Source organism: Apostichopus japonicus, chromosome 15 (genome assembly GCF_037975245.1).
Source record: "Apostichopus japonicus isolate 1M-3 chromosome 15, ASM3797524v1, whole genome shotgun sequence".
Lineage (NCBI taxonomy): Eukaryota > Metazoa > Echinodermata > Holothuroidea > Aspidochirotida > Stichopodidae > Apostichopus > Apostichopus japonicus.
Genome location: NC_092575.1, coordinates 29,106,197 through 29,121,294, shown reverse-complemented (window position 1 = coordinate 29,121,294; position 15,098 = coordinate 29,106,197). Strand labels below are relative to the sequence as shown.

The 15,098-nt window shown below is 36.7% G+C and overlaps 1 protein-coding gene across 2 annotated transcripts in view; it reads left to right on the top strand.

Annotated features, from left to right (window-relative positions):
• Positions 1 to 15,098, top strand: part of LOC139981003 (argininosuccinate lyase-like) — a 58,892-nt gene that overhangs the window by 27,333 nt on the left and 16,461 nt on the right. For both annotated transcript variants that reach the window (XM_071993096.1, XM_071993095.1), the window contains 8 exons: positions 6 to 146; positions 3,126 to 3,223; positions 3,916 to 3,955; positions 7,887 to 7,924; positions 9,377 to 9,454; positions 10,695 to 10,747; positions 11,992 to 12,169; positions 14,213 to 14,297. In XM_071993096.1, the coding sequence (XP_071849197.1) occupies positions 6 to 146; positions 3,126 to 3,223; positions 3,916 to 3,955; positions 7,887 to 7,924; positions 9,377 to 9,454; positions 10,695 to 10,747; positions 11,992 to 12,169; positions 14,213 to 14,297 (711 nt within the window). The remainder of the gene's footprint in view (positions 1 to 5; positions 147 to 3,125; positions 3,224 to 3,915; positions 3,956 to 7,886; positions 7,925 to 9,376; positions 9,455 to 10,694; positions 10,748 to 11,991; positions 12,170 to 14,212; positions 14,298 to 15,098) is intronic.

Here is a 15,098-nt window from a genome sequence, read left to right as displayed (position 1 = left end):
GCTAGGTTTCTGAAGAGTGGATGAGTGGCACTTTTCAAATCCAAGCTGGGGACGAAGACATCCATACAGCCAACGAGAGACGACTGAAAGAAATCATTGGTACTGTAGCTGGGAAATTACACACTGGCCGAAGCAGAAATGACCAGGTAAATTAGCTGTATAGTCCCCAATGGATCACACCCTCACTCAAAGGAATTGTAGAGCTTTCCTAAACTTAAAACTTAAAAGAAGATTACATTACATGTACATCAAAGAGACCACCGATCGATATCAGATTCCTAGTTTTATGGGGAAAAAAGGTCCACAACATTCATATCAAGTTTTTTTCCTATTGAACTTGTGTAATTGGTGACTTACAGTAAGTTGGATTTGGATCAGAGCAAATTACATACCACACACAAATGATAGCACATAAACTTATCCGAAATTTGTTGTTTTTTAGCAAACAGGTTACCTGGGGCAGGAGGATCTAATGAAAATATTTTCTTTCCAAAACCTAGGTGGATATATATATTTGTTTCCAAATAGAAACAGGTTGGGTGAAAGAGATATTGTGGTTGACTATGATGTTGGAAATATTGTGTGGTGTATAACATTGCAGTGAATGGTTCCAGAAAGGAACAAGTCATGCCCAGATGGTATCTCCAAACTAGCTTAGTGGTTCAAAGGTCACTTGAGTGCAATAGCAGTTAACTCAACATTAAAAGATGTGATGATTCCATATGATACTAAGATTTACTAGCAATGTAGATTGACTTGTTACATTCCATTCTCTTTTATGAAGAATTTTTAAAAGTTCCCTGTTTGTATACAGTGGTATTTCGTCGAGGCTGACAACATGCGACGTTTTGTGACGAAACCCAATGCTTTCCGACAGTTTCACGTTTGACTCCTGAAAAAGCGTTGGGTAATCCCCTATAATCCCTGACGATACTGACCATTCACAAAGGATTTTATTGAATTTAGTTCCCTAAATGCTTCAAAAGCTTTAGTAATCCTGTCGCTTAAACTGAAATAAAAATAATAAATTAAAACTGTTAGCAAACTGCTTATCCACTATCTGAGAGCATGTGTAGGAGAATATGTAAAATTAAGTTGGCCTGACGTTTCGATACTAGCAGGATCTTCTTCAAAGGCTGAATGACAAGTAACAGTAACAGAAGGGGCAAAAACACGCACAGAATACAGACAGGTTAATGAGCATGGTGAACACAAAGAGATGGATGTAAGGGGATTAGTAGGCAAGGGATGGAGAGAAGAAAGAAATGAACCAACATGGGAAGATGAGAGGTAGGAGACAAACAGTGGAGGGACGAAGAGAGGATTAGGGAATGGGGTAGGGAATAAACTGGAGAAGGACAAAGACAGAAAGATGTGGAGAGAAAGGGTAGAAGAGAGCTATGAGAAGAGGAGTGATGGGGTGGGGGGAACAAGGGCAGAAGGAGGGGAGAGGGGGACAGAAGAAAACAGTCTGCTTTATAAACTAACAGGGATGTAAGTCTTCCGTATTTTTACGGAAATCCGGTTTTTTAAATTCCATTAAAGTTTCCACAAAATTGTACAAATATCAAAGACACAACGCGGCAAAAATGCCTGGCCCGTGGCAGCAAGCTGACTTCAATTTTCACTCATCGATCAACCAAAATGCCATTTCCTGTTACACATCGCATTGCAATGTACAACATTGTGCCATGTGAAGATCGTTGCATACGTGCGAACTGCAAATCGCCATAGCTCATTTGTGTCGTTGAAAAACCTTGCCTAATTCACATCTTCTTAACTGCTGATGCTCGACGTAAGTTTCGGAATTAAAGCTTGTGATATTTGTGAGCCGCGGAAATCTACGGGATACGCATATGATAGTTGATATTCGTGATCGCATTCAAATGTGAGACTGTTTTTTATTTCAGAGTTCGCTGCGACGTATTCGTAACTTTGGGCTAGCCTAACATAATGATAGTGTGTAAGTAGTCAGAACTAGGAGTAGGATGTGTTAGCACTAATACTTTTGAGCTAGCCTAACATAACGATAGTGTGTAAGTAGTCAGAGCTAGGAGTAGGATGTGTGAGGACAGCATTCACCCGGGGTCTCCGAATAGTTTTCCGTATTTTTTGGGGGGCTGCACTTACATCCCTGAAACTAAACAGACTGGAGAAAAATTAAGCCCAGTTAATTGGCAAGCTTTGAACACTCACTCCATGGGCTCCCTATTAACTCCCTATACAACAGTACAATGTACAACTGTTAATACAGTAGTAATTCTGACCAAAGACATGTCGTTCTCAAAACAGTCATTTGAAGGGTGTTGCTAATTTGGCTCATACTGTAGTTAGACTTGGAACGACCACTGTTCTACAAAGATAATTTACTTTCTCTCTTACCCGATGAACAGGAAGTTTGAAGTCAGCTGAACTTCAATGCTTTGACTGTATTGAACATGTTTAGCTATGTCTGTACAATAAACTACCATTGGTCAAACACAATAAACAGATTAGGCCATTGTATCACACTTTGGACAGTAGAAATATACGAATGAGCGTGGACATAAAATAGAAGCAACTTTCATAACCAACGTTAACCATCGCTTTCAGTACAAATGTTGTTAATGTAAACTATCTTGTGTTTTTTTTTTTGGAGGTGTGCTGGTACTGACAAGTACTGACTTAAAAGCGTTTGTACTACTACATTCACTCACTCCATGTTTATGGACATGTGTTCACTTTCAATCCACTCATATTTGACCCTCAGTGTGCTAATCAATGTACACAACAAGGTTTTAGTTTTAGTTTTATATAGGATGATAGAACATTTATAATGTGGAAGCTAGGATGTGAGTTCATGCTTTATTATAATCTGAGGTTTGTTCTTTTATTCTTCATTCCATTATGACACATGTTTTGGAGGTGTGACTTGTGTGAGAGATAACAGTGATCTTGCACATTTGCCAGATAGGAGGAGTACTCTTCCATGCCATGTTGGCCTATTCATCAGTTTTTTAGTATTGTAATTTCTTCACTCTTCTCATTAGAATTGACCTCTCAACATTTCTGCCTAGCATTTGTCACTTAAGTGTCCTCTCAAGTTCAAATATTTTGAACAGTTTAGCATTTTTGTTTTGCTTCAGAATGCCACTGATATCCGAATCTGGGTTCGAGAGTCCTTGAAGGAACTGCGAAAGCATGTTTTGGAATTTCTGCAGGTGACAGTCGACAGAGCAGAAAGGTAAATATTAAATAACTAATTTTAAATTGATATGTATTGAGTAACAATATGGGTAGAACATGAATGGTGTAGCTTTTATTTTAAGTTTCTATGGTAATTGAAGGAGAAAAATGTCAATATTCAGTACTGTTACTAGAGCCAAAAAGTATGAGTCCCAGGGACGTAAGTCCCAAGAAAGTTTGCGCCCCATGAAAAAAGCTTGCGACCCAATCGAACACCAATTGTGTTTATTTTATGACTTACTGTACTGGTGTAGTTGTAAACATGCAATCATATTAACTGCCTATACAGTGTGAATGTTCTACACAATATATAGGGCAGATGGCCCAGTGCCCAAGCTTTGCAGTTTACATGAGGCCACGCCCCTCTTTTCGCCAAAACTGCCCTGCAATTTCAATCAATTTCCACCGCCCAGCCCCTCTTTCATCCACCATTGCACTTCCCTACTTGCCAACTCTGTAGTAGCTCCATGCTTTGACTAGCGATTCCAACAACCATTCAAACATCCCCTACCTATAGTGTGCACTAATTCCAGAATGAAATCCTCAATATGATACAAGAGGATCTACCTAATCGTAACAGCACAGCAGGTTATTAATGGAGTTCATCATGATCTCTACTAATTAAAGATTTAGTGATTAGTGATAACTTTGCAATTGATGTTGGCTTCCCTTCCTTTATTTTGTTATTAGGGAGATTGATGTTCTGATGCCAGGCTATACACATATGCAGGTCAGTACCTCTTCATTCTGTTTCCACCTAAAGTTAACATGTTGTTGTGTTGATAATTTATGTGCTTCATTGGTGTATAGAGGCACCTGAGACCAGACCTAGAGCTGTTAAATCATGTTTAGTTATAATTACTTGCCACCAGTGATTGATCTGTTCACTCTTTCAAAGCTTCGTACTGCCTAAGTTCTTACAAACAGTTCTAGAAATTGGAATGAGAAGTAGAGCTTAAAATTCCACCACTCTTTTTTCTGATTTCTGCTTTAAATCCAAAAAATCTGATAAGAGAATAGCAAGTTATTTTGCTGCTTTCTCCTGAAACCAACTTAATCTGAAGGCCTCAGTTGATTTTATTACAGTAATTTTAACTATATTCAGAGGTATTTTTTGGCAACTACAAAAATGATAATGTGTAAAAGTAAGTGGGCCTGATTTTTTCAAACTTAGCAGGATCTGCTTCAGAGGCTAAATGACAAGTTAAGGAATACATTGATTTTTGTCCCAAAACACATTTGAAACACATCAAATTTTCATTTCTTATCTAAATATTTAGATATTGTATGAGCTTACATATTTAAAGATTCATTGAGTGAAAATCTCTGCACAAATATGCAACAACAAAATAAACTTTTATATATTTATACAGCAATATAATCCTATATATTCCCTAAGAGATGTCTTGAATTATCACCTCACCCTCCAGGACAAATGGTACGGTAACTTACCTTACCCTCCTTTCTACAATCCCATGGAAAATGTGACACAAACCTCTCTTCCCGTCTTTCCATTTCTAAACTTAGTAAAAATAGAGTTTCCCACAAAATTGAGGAGAACAATTTTTGGTTACTAGCCATATGGTAGGCAAGTAACCTATGCAGTCAAGTTGGCGTGTGTGTGTGTACATGTGATGCCCTAGCTTGTAAATATGATATCTCAAGATAGGTAACCTCTGCAGTTCTCATATGTGGAATGTTGCCCCCATTATTAGTATAAGACCCCTATTGTTTTGGGTGGAGGTCATTGGGGTCAGCAGAGGGGAAAAAATGTGAATATCTAAAAAATGCTGTATCTCTAGAACCTGGAAATCAGAGGAGTTTATATATAATTACTTGGCTCCTCGCTAACCTGTCTCCTCACAACCTTAGAATGAGAAGGCAGGTTGTGAGTAGACAGGTATGCTCATCACTTGTAAATATCTAAACCAGTAAGATGTATGATATGCATGGTTGAATTCATGTAAGGTCACCAGTCAAAACTTGATATCCTTGTAAACCCAGTATCTCCAGATAGGAAGCTTTATTGGCTCTCATATTTTGCATTTGGCTTGCTTCATTGTAATTTGTACAAGAACCTTATTGGTTTTGGTTGAAGTCAAATGTCCTTTAAGGGCATCATAGGTCAGACTCTAAAGCCTTATAAACAAAATATCCCAAGCTAGGTTACAAATAGCTCATATTTGGCATGTGTTTTCTTATAGTGAGTACTAGAACCCTATTATTTTGGGTGGAGGTCAAATGTCATTTTGGGTCATCAGAGGTCCAAATGTCAAAATACCAATAGTAATTAATCTTAAGAACCTTCAAAAGAGATGACAGTATATATGCATGGTAGATGTAATTGCTCCACCATTTGGTATCGGTGGAAAGGGTTGCAGATCTATTTCAAACCCTGTGATGGTCAGGTCTCAATATAGATGTGAAACCTATGCTGATATAACTGCCCCATATCTAATAGAACTTCCTTGCTGCTTTGGGTGGAGATCAAATGTCGGCTTAGGTACGTGCAGTATGAACTACTCTTTTGCTGCATATTTAAAGGCAAGTAACTGCTGAGAGGGGTTTCCCGCTGGTCTTTACTTCTGCTAGTGTTTCCCCACAGCTATGCTCAAACCCAAGTGGACTTTCCCTGGTAATCTAGGTTACTAGCATTGTTTTATCTGCCATGGTTCAACCCCTCCCTCCCCCCCCCCCCCTCATCTTCTGTGGCCATCAAACATGTTTTGTGGCTTGTTCAATCATAGAAGCCCATATCATGTCTACGAACTGCTTATTATTGTAGTGTGTGGTGCATAGGGGTCCATGTATCCAGTTGGAATCTTTGATTGTTGGCAGATTACCAAAAGATTTTTTAACATGACCAAGTTTCAAACTTGGCGTCCTCTGAAGGTGTTGCCTGTATCTAAAATTGCATTCCTTTGCTTTTCATATAAATAAAATTACCTTGTGAGCTATAGCCATGGTTTGATTGTTTTGTCTGAAAGAAGTGGGTGGGGCAGTGTGGGGGAAATATGGGACAGTGTGGGGAATGTGTATTTTATCATTTATTTATGAGACATCAGTGAGTGTAGTTTGAGTTAAAAGGCCAAGAAGCCCAGCAACACTAGCACCTGTGAAGTTAAATAGTATGCTAATTTACAGACAGTGGTAGGCATCAAGTAGACCTACTTATGATTGGTCTAGCCAATTATAATAGCTCATGTAATGTTAGGTGGCTGCCATATTACTGTGACATCCAGGTCAGCTTGTGAAAAGACTTCTAGCATACAAGTATACTGTATACACTACTGCAGAACTACCAATGCAGCCAATGAGCCCTGTCAGTGAAGCTAGCTTACCAATGCAGTGTATTTGCATTTGCACATAATTTCAGCTGTGGTAAACTGAATGCAGTGGTACTTGTGTATTAATTATAACACAGTTATCAACTTATCAACCAATATTTCAAGGCTTGTTACTTTAGTAAAGAAACTTTCACTGTACTAGTATAGGAATTGGTGGATGCAGGAACTTGGAAGGTATTATTTTATGCTGAAATGGTAGCAGTCAATATAGGTACTGTACAGTACTGTACAATAATACAGGGTGATTGGCAGAACTCTGCCACCTTTATGGAATAATATGATTATGTTCTCAGATGTTTATTGATAGTTATATCGATACCCGTGCCCTTGAACCTTCCTTATGCCACTGCGGCAGCTTCTTCCTACTTTGAAATTCATAATTCACCAGATTTCTTTCATTTGGTTCAAACTAGACAATTTTAATCCTTAAAGTTTATATTAACCATTGCATTTTTTTCCTGCATAGTATGCAAGGTCTGTAGTATGAACATTAAAGAGAAAAATATCAAAAGAAAGCCTGCTTAAGAAGCAATTCAGTACCGCCGGGTGTAATATCCACCGTTTTTTCTGACATAAAAAGACAATGTTACCTTTTTCCTATTTTGATTACAGTTAGACAAGAAATGTCAGGATTAACAGACACTTTCCAAGGCTTTCTGATTGCAGTTGTTATTGGTTTATGGTGAACTGAGTGATATAATCTCTTGCTAAAAAGAGGTTGATAAACCACATGTTGCGTTGGGAGTATCAGGTTGTTTTGGGAGGAAAATTGTCACAAACTGTCGAAGTGCAGACTTTTGTCAGAAATGTGGCAAAGTGTCATAAGTCGTCACCAAATATCCAGATGTTTCAGCTATGTCAAACTCGACGTGGTGGCAGTGTAATCTATAGAAAGACATCCAGACCTTTTGGCCTTAACTTGTTGAAGATGTACTGTATCATAAATTTGATGAATACAAATTTGGGTTGACTTGGGTGCTATGTTGTTAATGCAAAGCCCATGATTAATAATATTAACTATTAGGTCCAGATGGAGGATCCATCACCATCACTTTTGGCCTTTAAAGAATCATATTTAAGATGGAAACATCTTAAGAAGTTTTTTAGAACTTCAAATCAAGAACCAAATTGAATGCTCTTACAATATCTGAGCATTATTCACCTATACTGCATGACTGTAGCCAGATAATAAGGTTTAGCCATGATGCACCTGATTAATTATTCCATGGCTTTGCAAAATAGAACACAGTAATTGAGATGATAAATTCACATGTTCAAGATTATTTAGTTTCTAACCCTACTTATATTCAACAGAGAGCTCAGCCAATCAGATGGAGCCACTGGATATTAAGGTAAGTACAAGGATTCATTGAAAGTTTCGGTTAAGAGATTACCTGGAGAATAGGGTTATTCATTGTGTTTTGTCTGTATGTTTGTTTGTCACTACATACTTTACAAATTGCTGGATCCTCATGAGTTTTAGGTCACATCATGTCTCTGTGGTGACAGCTTAAACTTTGATGGAGATTCACAGGTATCTATGGTTCCTTCCTCTCATAGTATAGCAATACAATGGTAAGGATAACTTTGTTACCTGGAAGGTGCCAGTGGTTGTTAAAGTGATTATTAAGAACAGTGGGAATACAGTTCTTTGGATCATTTCATATCCTGAACAGTACCTGTGGCTCTTTTCCACTGTTTTTGGTGATTGTCGAGTACAGTGGGATTATCATGATCATTTCATATCCTGTAAGGTCCCTTTAATTTTATTCTGCAGTTGTTATAGGGATTGTAAAGAATAGTTGGAATACAGTTCTTAGGATCTTATCATATCTAGTAAGGCAACTGCAGTACCTTTCTGTATTTGTTATAGTGATTGTTAAGTCAGCCTATAGTAGGAATATGGTTCTTAGGATCTAATCATATCCAGTAAGGCAACTGTGGTACCTTTCTGTATTTGTTATAGTGATTGTTAAGTCAGCCTATAGTAGGAATATGGTTCTTAGGATCTTATCATATCTAGTAAGGCAACTGTAGTACCTTTCTGTATTTGTTATAGTGATTGTTAAGTCAGCCTATAGTAGGAATATGGTTCTTAGGATCTAATCATATCCAGTAAGGCAACTGTGGTACCTTTCTGTATTTGTTATAGTGATTGTTAAGTCAGCCTATAGTAGGAATATGGTCCTTAGGATCTTATCATATCCAGTAAGGCAACTGTAGTACCTTTCTGTATTTGTTATAGTGATTGTTAAGTCAGCCTATAGTAGGAATATGGTTCTTAGGATCTTATCATATCTAGTAAGGCAACTGTAGTACCTTTCTGTATTTGTTATAGTGATTGTTAAGTCAGCCTGTAGTAGGAATATTGTTCTTAGGATCTTATCATATCCAGTAAGGCAACTGTAGTACCTTTCTGTATTTGTTATATTGATTGTTAAGTCAGCCTATAGTAGGAATATGGTTCTTAGGATCTTTTGATATCCTGTAAGACACCTTTATTTCTTTTCCATTGTTTTTATGGTTATTGTTAGGTACAGTTGGAATACAGTCATAAGGATCATTCTACATCTTGTAAGGTACCTGTGGCACTTTTATACTGTTGTTATGGTGATTGATAATCACAGTGTGAGGACTGTTACTAGGATGATTTCATATCACCATAAGTATCACTTAGGGTGTGGTAATAGCTGCAGCACTTGTAAATATAGCAGTTTGCAATAAGTTAACTGAAAGAGTGCTCTCTCATGATTTTCTTATCCTTTCATTACTCAACTTGTTTTGCACTAATTTCTCACTTTCAGTCATTCTTGGCCTTTGCAAAGGGATTTACAAAAGTTGGATGAGTTATCGAAGAGAGTAAATGTGCTTCCTCTTGGCTGGTGAGGTTTTTATACACAAGATAATACATTCTAAGTGAGCAAAGTGCTTAAAGGTTAATGTGTATAGCTTCATGTTTTACTCATTGGTTTAGCTCTGATGATAATGAAAATAACTAATGAATGCATTTAAAGAAGTAGCTGTAGTTTTAATGTATTACATTCCAATGTTAGTGTATATTACCGTCCAATGTAAGTTATATTACCGTCCAATGTAAGTTATATTATGGTACAATTTGTAAGTGTATATTATGGCCCAATGTAAGTGTATATTATGGTCCAATGTAAGTGTATATTATGGTCCAATGTAAGTGTATATTATGGTCCAATGTAAGTGTATATTATGGGCCAATTATAAGTGTATACTACGGTCCAATATATGACGGTCCAATGCAAGTGTGTATTACCAATTTTAAGGTTCTGCAAGTAATGCTTATCAATGTTTACATACATCTTTGATAACATATGTGTCCCTTTCACAACTGCATTTATTACTATGAGACAAAACGACATGTGTTTATATGTCTTGCTTGTAAACATGTCACTATTGCATTGATTTACTATAAGACAAATGTTTGCCATGTGTTTATGACATATATCTAGTTTTTAAACATGTCACTGTAGCATTGATTTACTATAAGACAAATGTTTGCCATGTGTTTATGTCATATATCTAGATTGTAAACATGTCACTACCTTGGTTTAATATCATGCCTGGCATTTAGCTGTGTATTAGTTGAAAAAGGATGCTCATGGTGTACGTTCAATTGTGATTTACCTAGAAATTCACTTTGATTCTACAATCCTTAATAGACTGCACAAACTAGTACCCTGATGGGCTATTAAAGCATCTCTTGTCAGAGTTGTTCCCTACCGTACAATCACTGTGTTATCCCCAGATGTTAACCTTCTCATAAAGAATCAAAAAGTGAAGCTTAGAATGTACTACGGTATCAAATGAAGCATACACAACTTTGTTTTGTATATGCAGTATTAAATTTGGAAGGTACTACTTTGTTTACATGTTTCATTAGCTTGATTAGCTTGATATTTATGAGAGTGATTTTTCAACTACACATCAGAACCACCAAAGACAATAGACCATCAAGATAGGTATTAATGTAGTCAAGTATGGAATGGATTCAAGCTATTTGTTACTACCCCATGACCAATATAACATTATTCTGGTTTCATTGCATCAGTTGGTTATTTGTCACTTTTCCTTTTCCTTTCTCTCTCGCAGTGGGGCTTTGGCTGGCAATCCCTTTGCAATTGACCGAGAATTTCTTGCCAGAGGTACATCATGTCATAATATGTGGCAACAAACCTCTCAGATCAACACTTTATAGTTTCTGTGATAATAATTAAGATTGTCAGAAAACAATTGGTTTCACTAGAAATTGTTTTGTCTAATAGTTTTTCAGCTGCTTTGAATCTTTAACATGTTATGACTACAAAACATTTCTATAACCCATCCATTGCCTTGCTGTGTGGATGTGTACTGTACAAGCACAAACTATTAAAGACACCATGCAATTCATGTCAAAGGTGGCATAAAGGTGTGTATTGGATCATTTTAAAAATATTCAAAATTAGGCAAGTTTTAAAGCGCCACTGACTTGAAATTTTTGTAATGAAACTTTTTAGCACATCAGACAGTCTATGTAAAAAATTAGAATATATTCTTGGTTTTTCACCTTGATGACCTTTCTTCAATGTACTTGTTCTTTAAAAGTCTGCAATGTTTATGATTTATTGATCCAACCCTGTTCAACTTAAGGTTGATCTGAGAATAAACAAGATTATGATAATTCAGTGGAGCTTATGATTATTAGAACTCAAAGACCTTACAACAATTAGTTTTCAAACAGCTTTGATGAATATACAGTTAATTACAATATAATCGTATGGCCCTTGCACAAGGCGGCAAATGCATTATCGATTGGGAAATGGTAATAGAATTGGTATTCCTAATCAGAACTGTAAATTGATAACAAGGAAATTATTCTCAAAATTGCCACTTACCTGTTAACTAACATAGGTCAGTTCTTAGGTACTCATTCAATAGTTATGCAACTCCAAAGCCAACTGTTCCATACATGTAGACAACCAAATCTGAGCTATGTAATCCAATAAAATGTGTATGTTTCAAACTGGGTTGGTCTGCAAGGCACACATCTGTGATTGCCCTCAAAACTTATATGTAGTGATGTTTTCATGCCAGTGTTGTTTCTTGTTACATATGAAGAAAGTGTTGTAACATTCAACTATGTGTCTCCACACAATTACACCCTATCAGTGAAATGCACCTTTAGAGGAATGACTTATGAAGACATTCTTTCAGTGGTTCCAGAGTACTGTAAAAAGTAGCAAGTCCTGGACAAAAGGTCCAGGATTTGCTGAGGTAATCAAATATACAGTATTCAGCTGCATAAACCTGCAAACTCTTACCTGAATGACAGTAATTGTTAGTGAGATGTTCACCTGGCCTATAGTAATTATTAAGGTACTCACTGTTTGCATATTTCTTTTCTCTGTAGAGCTCCATTTTGACAGCGTTTCTCACAATTCTTTAGATGGTACGGCTGGAAGGGACTTTGTGGCTGAATTTCTCTTTTGGGCAACCTTAACAACTGTACACCTGAGTAAATTTGCTGAAGATTTGATAATATACAGTTCCAATGAATTTAACTTTGTGAGTCTTGCAGATGCATACAGGTATGAATCCTGCTGCTAGGATGTCTGCAATGCCAAGCTTTCTTAATTTACATTTACTGTCACACCATTCATTAAACATTGATGAAGTCACACTACCAGCTTTACATTCACTGTCACACCATTCATTAAACATTGATGAAGTCACACTACCAGCTATACATTCACTGTCACACCATTCATTAAACATTGATGAAGTCACACTACCAGCTTTACATTCACTGTCACACCATTCAGTAAACATTGATGAAGTCACACTACCAGCTTTACATTCACTGTCACACCATTCATTAAACATTGATGAAGTCGCACTACCAGCTATACATTCACTGTCACACTATCATTAAACATTGATGAAGTCACACTACCAGCTTTACATTCACTGTCACACCATTCATTGAGCTTTGATGAAGTCACACTACCAGCTTTACATTCACTGTCACACCATTCATTAAACATTGATGAAGTCACACTACCAGCTATACATTCACTGTCACACTATCATTAAACATTGATGAAGTCACACTACCAGCTTTACATTCACTGTCACACCATTCATTGAGCTTTGATGAAGTCACACTACCAGCTATACATTCACTGTCACACCATTCATTAAACATTGATGAAGTCACACTACCAGCTTAACATTCACTGTAACACCATTCATTAAACATTGATGAAGTCACACTACCAGCTTTACATTCACTGTCACACCATTCATTAAACATTGATGAAGTCGCACTACCAGCTATACATTCACTGTCACACCATTCATTATACATTGATGAAGTCACACTACCAGCTATACATTCACTGTCACACCATTCATTAAACATTGATGAAGTCACACTACCAGCTTAACATTCACTGTAACACCATTCATTAAGCATTGATGAAGTCACACTTCCAGCTCATACTGGGTAAGTTCTGTGATCATTTAACACCTATAGCATGTAAGGTCAAACTTGTCTAGTTTTGAAACCAAAAATAACAAAATCTGGTGAATGAGAAATTCAAGTTAGTTACCACAGCGTAAAGAACAGTTCATAAGCGCATGTGTACTTCATAGCAGCAACAACACACAAATTGAATTAAAACATACAGGCAACCTGTATCAAAGAACTATTTCCTGAACTTCCCCAAAGTTAAACATAAAATGATCAGAGTATTGTCTCTTCCATTCATTGTTTTAAGCATTGATTTTAATCAAGCTATACAAGATCAATGTTGTTTTAGCCTACCATTCTCATACATGTAGTTTCAGTCACCGAGTGAAAAGAAAATAAGGTCTTGCACATGAACAAAGAATTGACATTGGAGAAGCTCACCAAACTGACAATTCACACCGCATGACGTTTGAAAACATCAGAGAGTATAAATCAATTATACAAAATATTTGTCAGAGTTTTGCCAAATATCTCTGCTATTGTGCAGTACCTATAATATTTGCCACCATTCCAGAACAAAATCATCCCTTCCTTCATCCATCAATTCCTATACTAGTACAGTGAAAGGTTGTTTATTAGTAGCCAACCTTGAAATATAGATTAATAAGTTGATGACTTAGTTATGATACACAGAAATCTCCAAAGTACAGAACACCGCTGCTATCACAGACAGGGCTCATTGGCTGCATTGGTAGTTCTGCAGTAGTGTATACAGTATACTTGTATGCTAGAAGTCTTTTCACAAGCTGACCTGGATGTCACAGTAATATGGCAGCCACCTAACATTACATGACCTATTATAATTGGCTAGACCAATCATAAGTAGGTCTACTTGATGCCTACCACTGTCTGTAAGTTAGCATACTATTTAACTTCACAGGTGCTAGTGCTGCAGGGCTTCTTGGGGCTTTCGCAATTTGCAAAGCAGGTGGCTAAAAAGCATTCTTCCCACCCCACCCCCCCCCACCCCACCTGGTTAATAAATCTGTTAGTATTTTCCAACTTAACATGGAAACATCAGTGATTTAGGCAACTATTGGTAATCATCTTATATGTTTTACAAACCGCATCTCACTAATTTAACATTATTACTCAACAGTACAGGGAGCAGTTTGATGCCTCAGAAGAAAAATCCAGACAGTTTGGAGTTGGTGCGTGGAAAATGTGGCAGGGTGTTTGGCAGGGTAAGAATTTAATAAGGCAAGTGTATCATAAAAATAAAGGATGTACCCACATTAAATCTATGAAGTATATCAGACAATATGTCTATCTGACAGACTAGGTTTGCTATGTAGTTTGTCAGACTGCTTGTCCTATATCATACGATGGACTAAATCATCCCACCTGTTTGTCCTATGTGATATTAACAGACTTGCTGTCCTGTGTACAGTGTACATTACATAGTACACAGCATATATGTAGTCTTAAAAGTAAACTGCTGCAGTATCTTTTTGTTAATACACATGTGATATGAAACATGAATTTTCCATTGTGAAATGACAAGATGCATTTTACCACTTGACATGAAGACTAATTGTCACATGATATATGAAAGACTAATTGTCACATGTGGTATAAACGACTAAATTGTCACATGTGGTATAAACGACTAAATTGTCACATGTGGTATAAACGACTAAATTGTCACATGTGGTATAAACGACTAAATTGTCACATGTGGTATGAAATACTAAATTGTCACATGTGGTATAAACGACTAAATTGTCACATGTGGTATGAAATACTAAATTGTCACATGTGATAGGAAGACTAATTGTCACATGTGATATGAATGACTAATTGTCACATGTTATGTGAAGGACTAATTGTCACATACAGTATCATAGGAAAGACTAATTGTCATATGTTATATGAAAGAATAATTGTCACATGTTATGTGAAGGACTAATTGTCACATGTGATAGGAAGACTAATTGTCACATGTGATATGAATGACTAATTGTCACATGTTATGTGAAGGACTA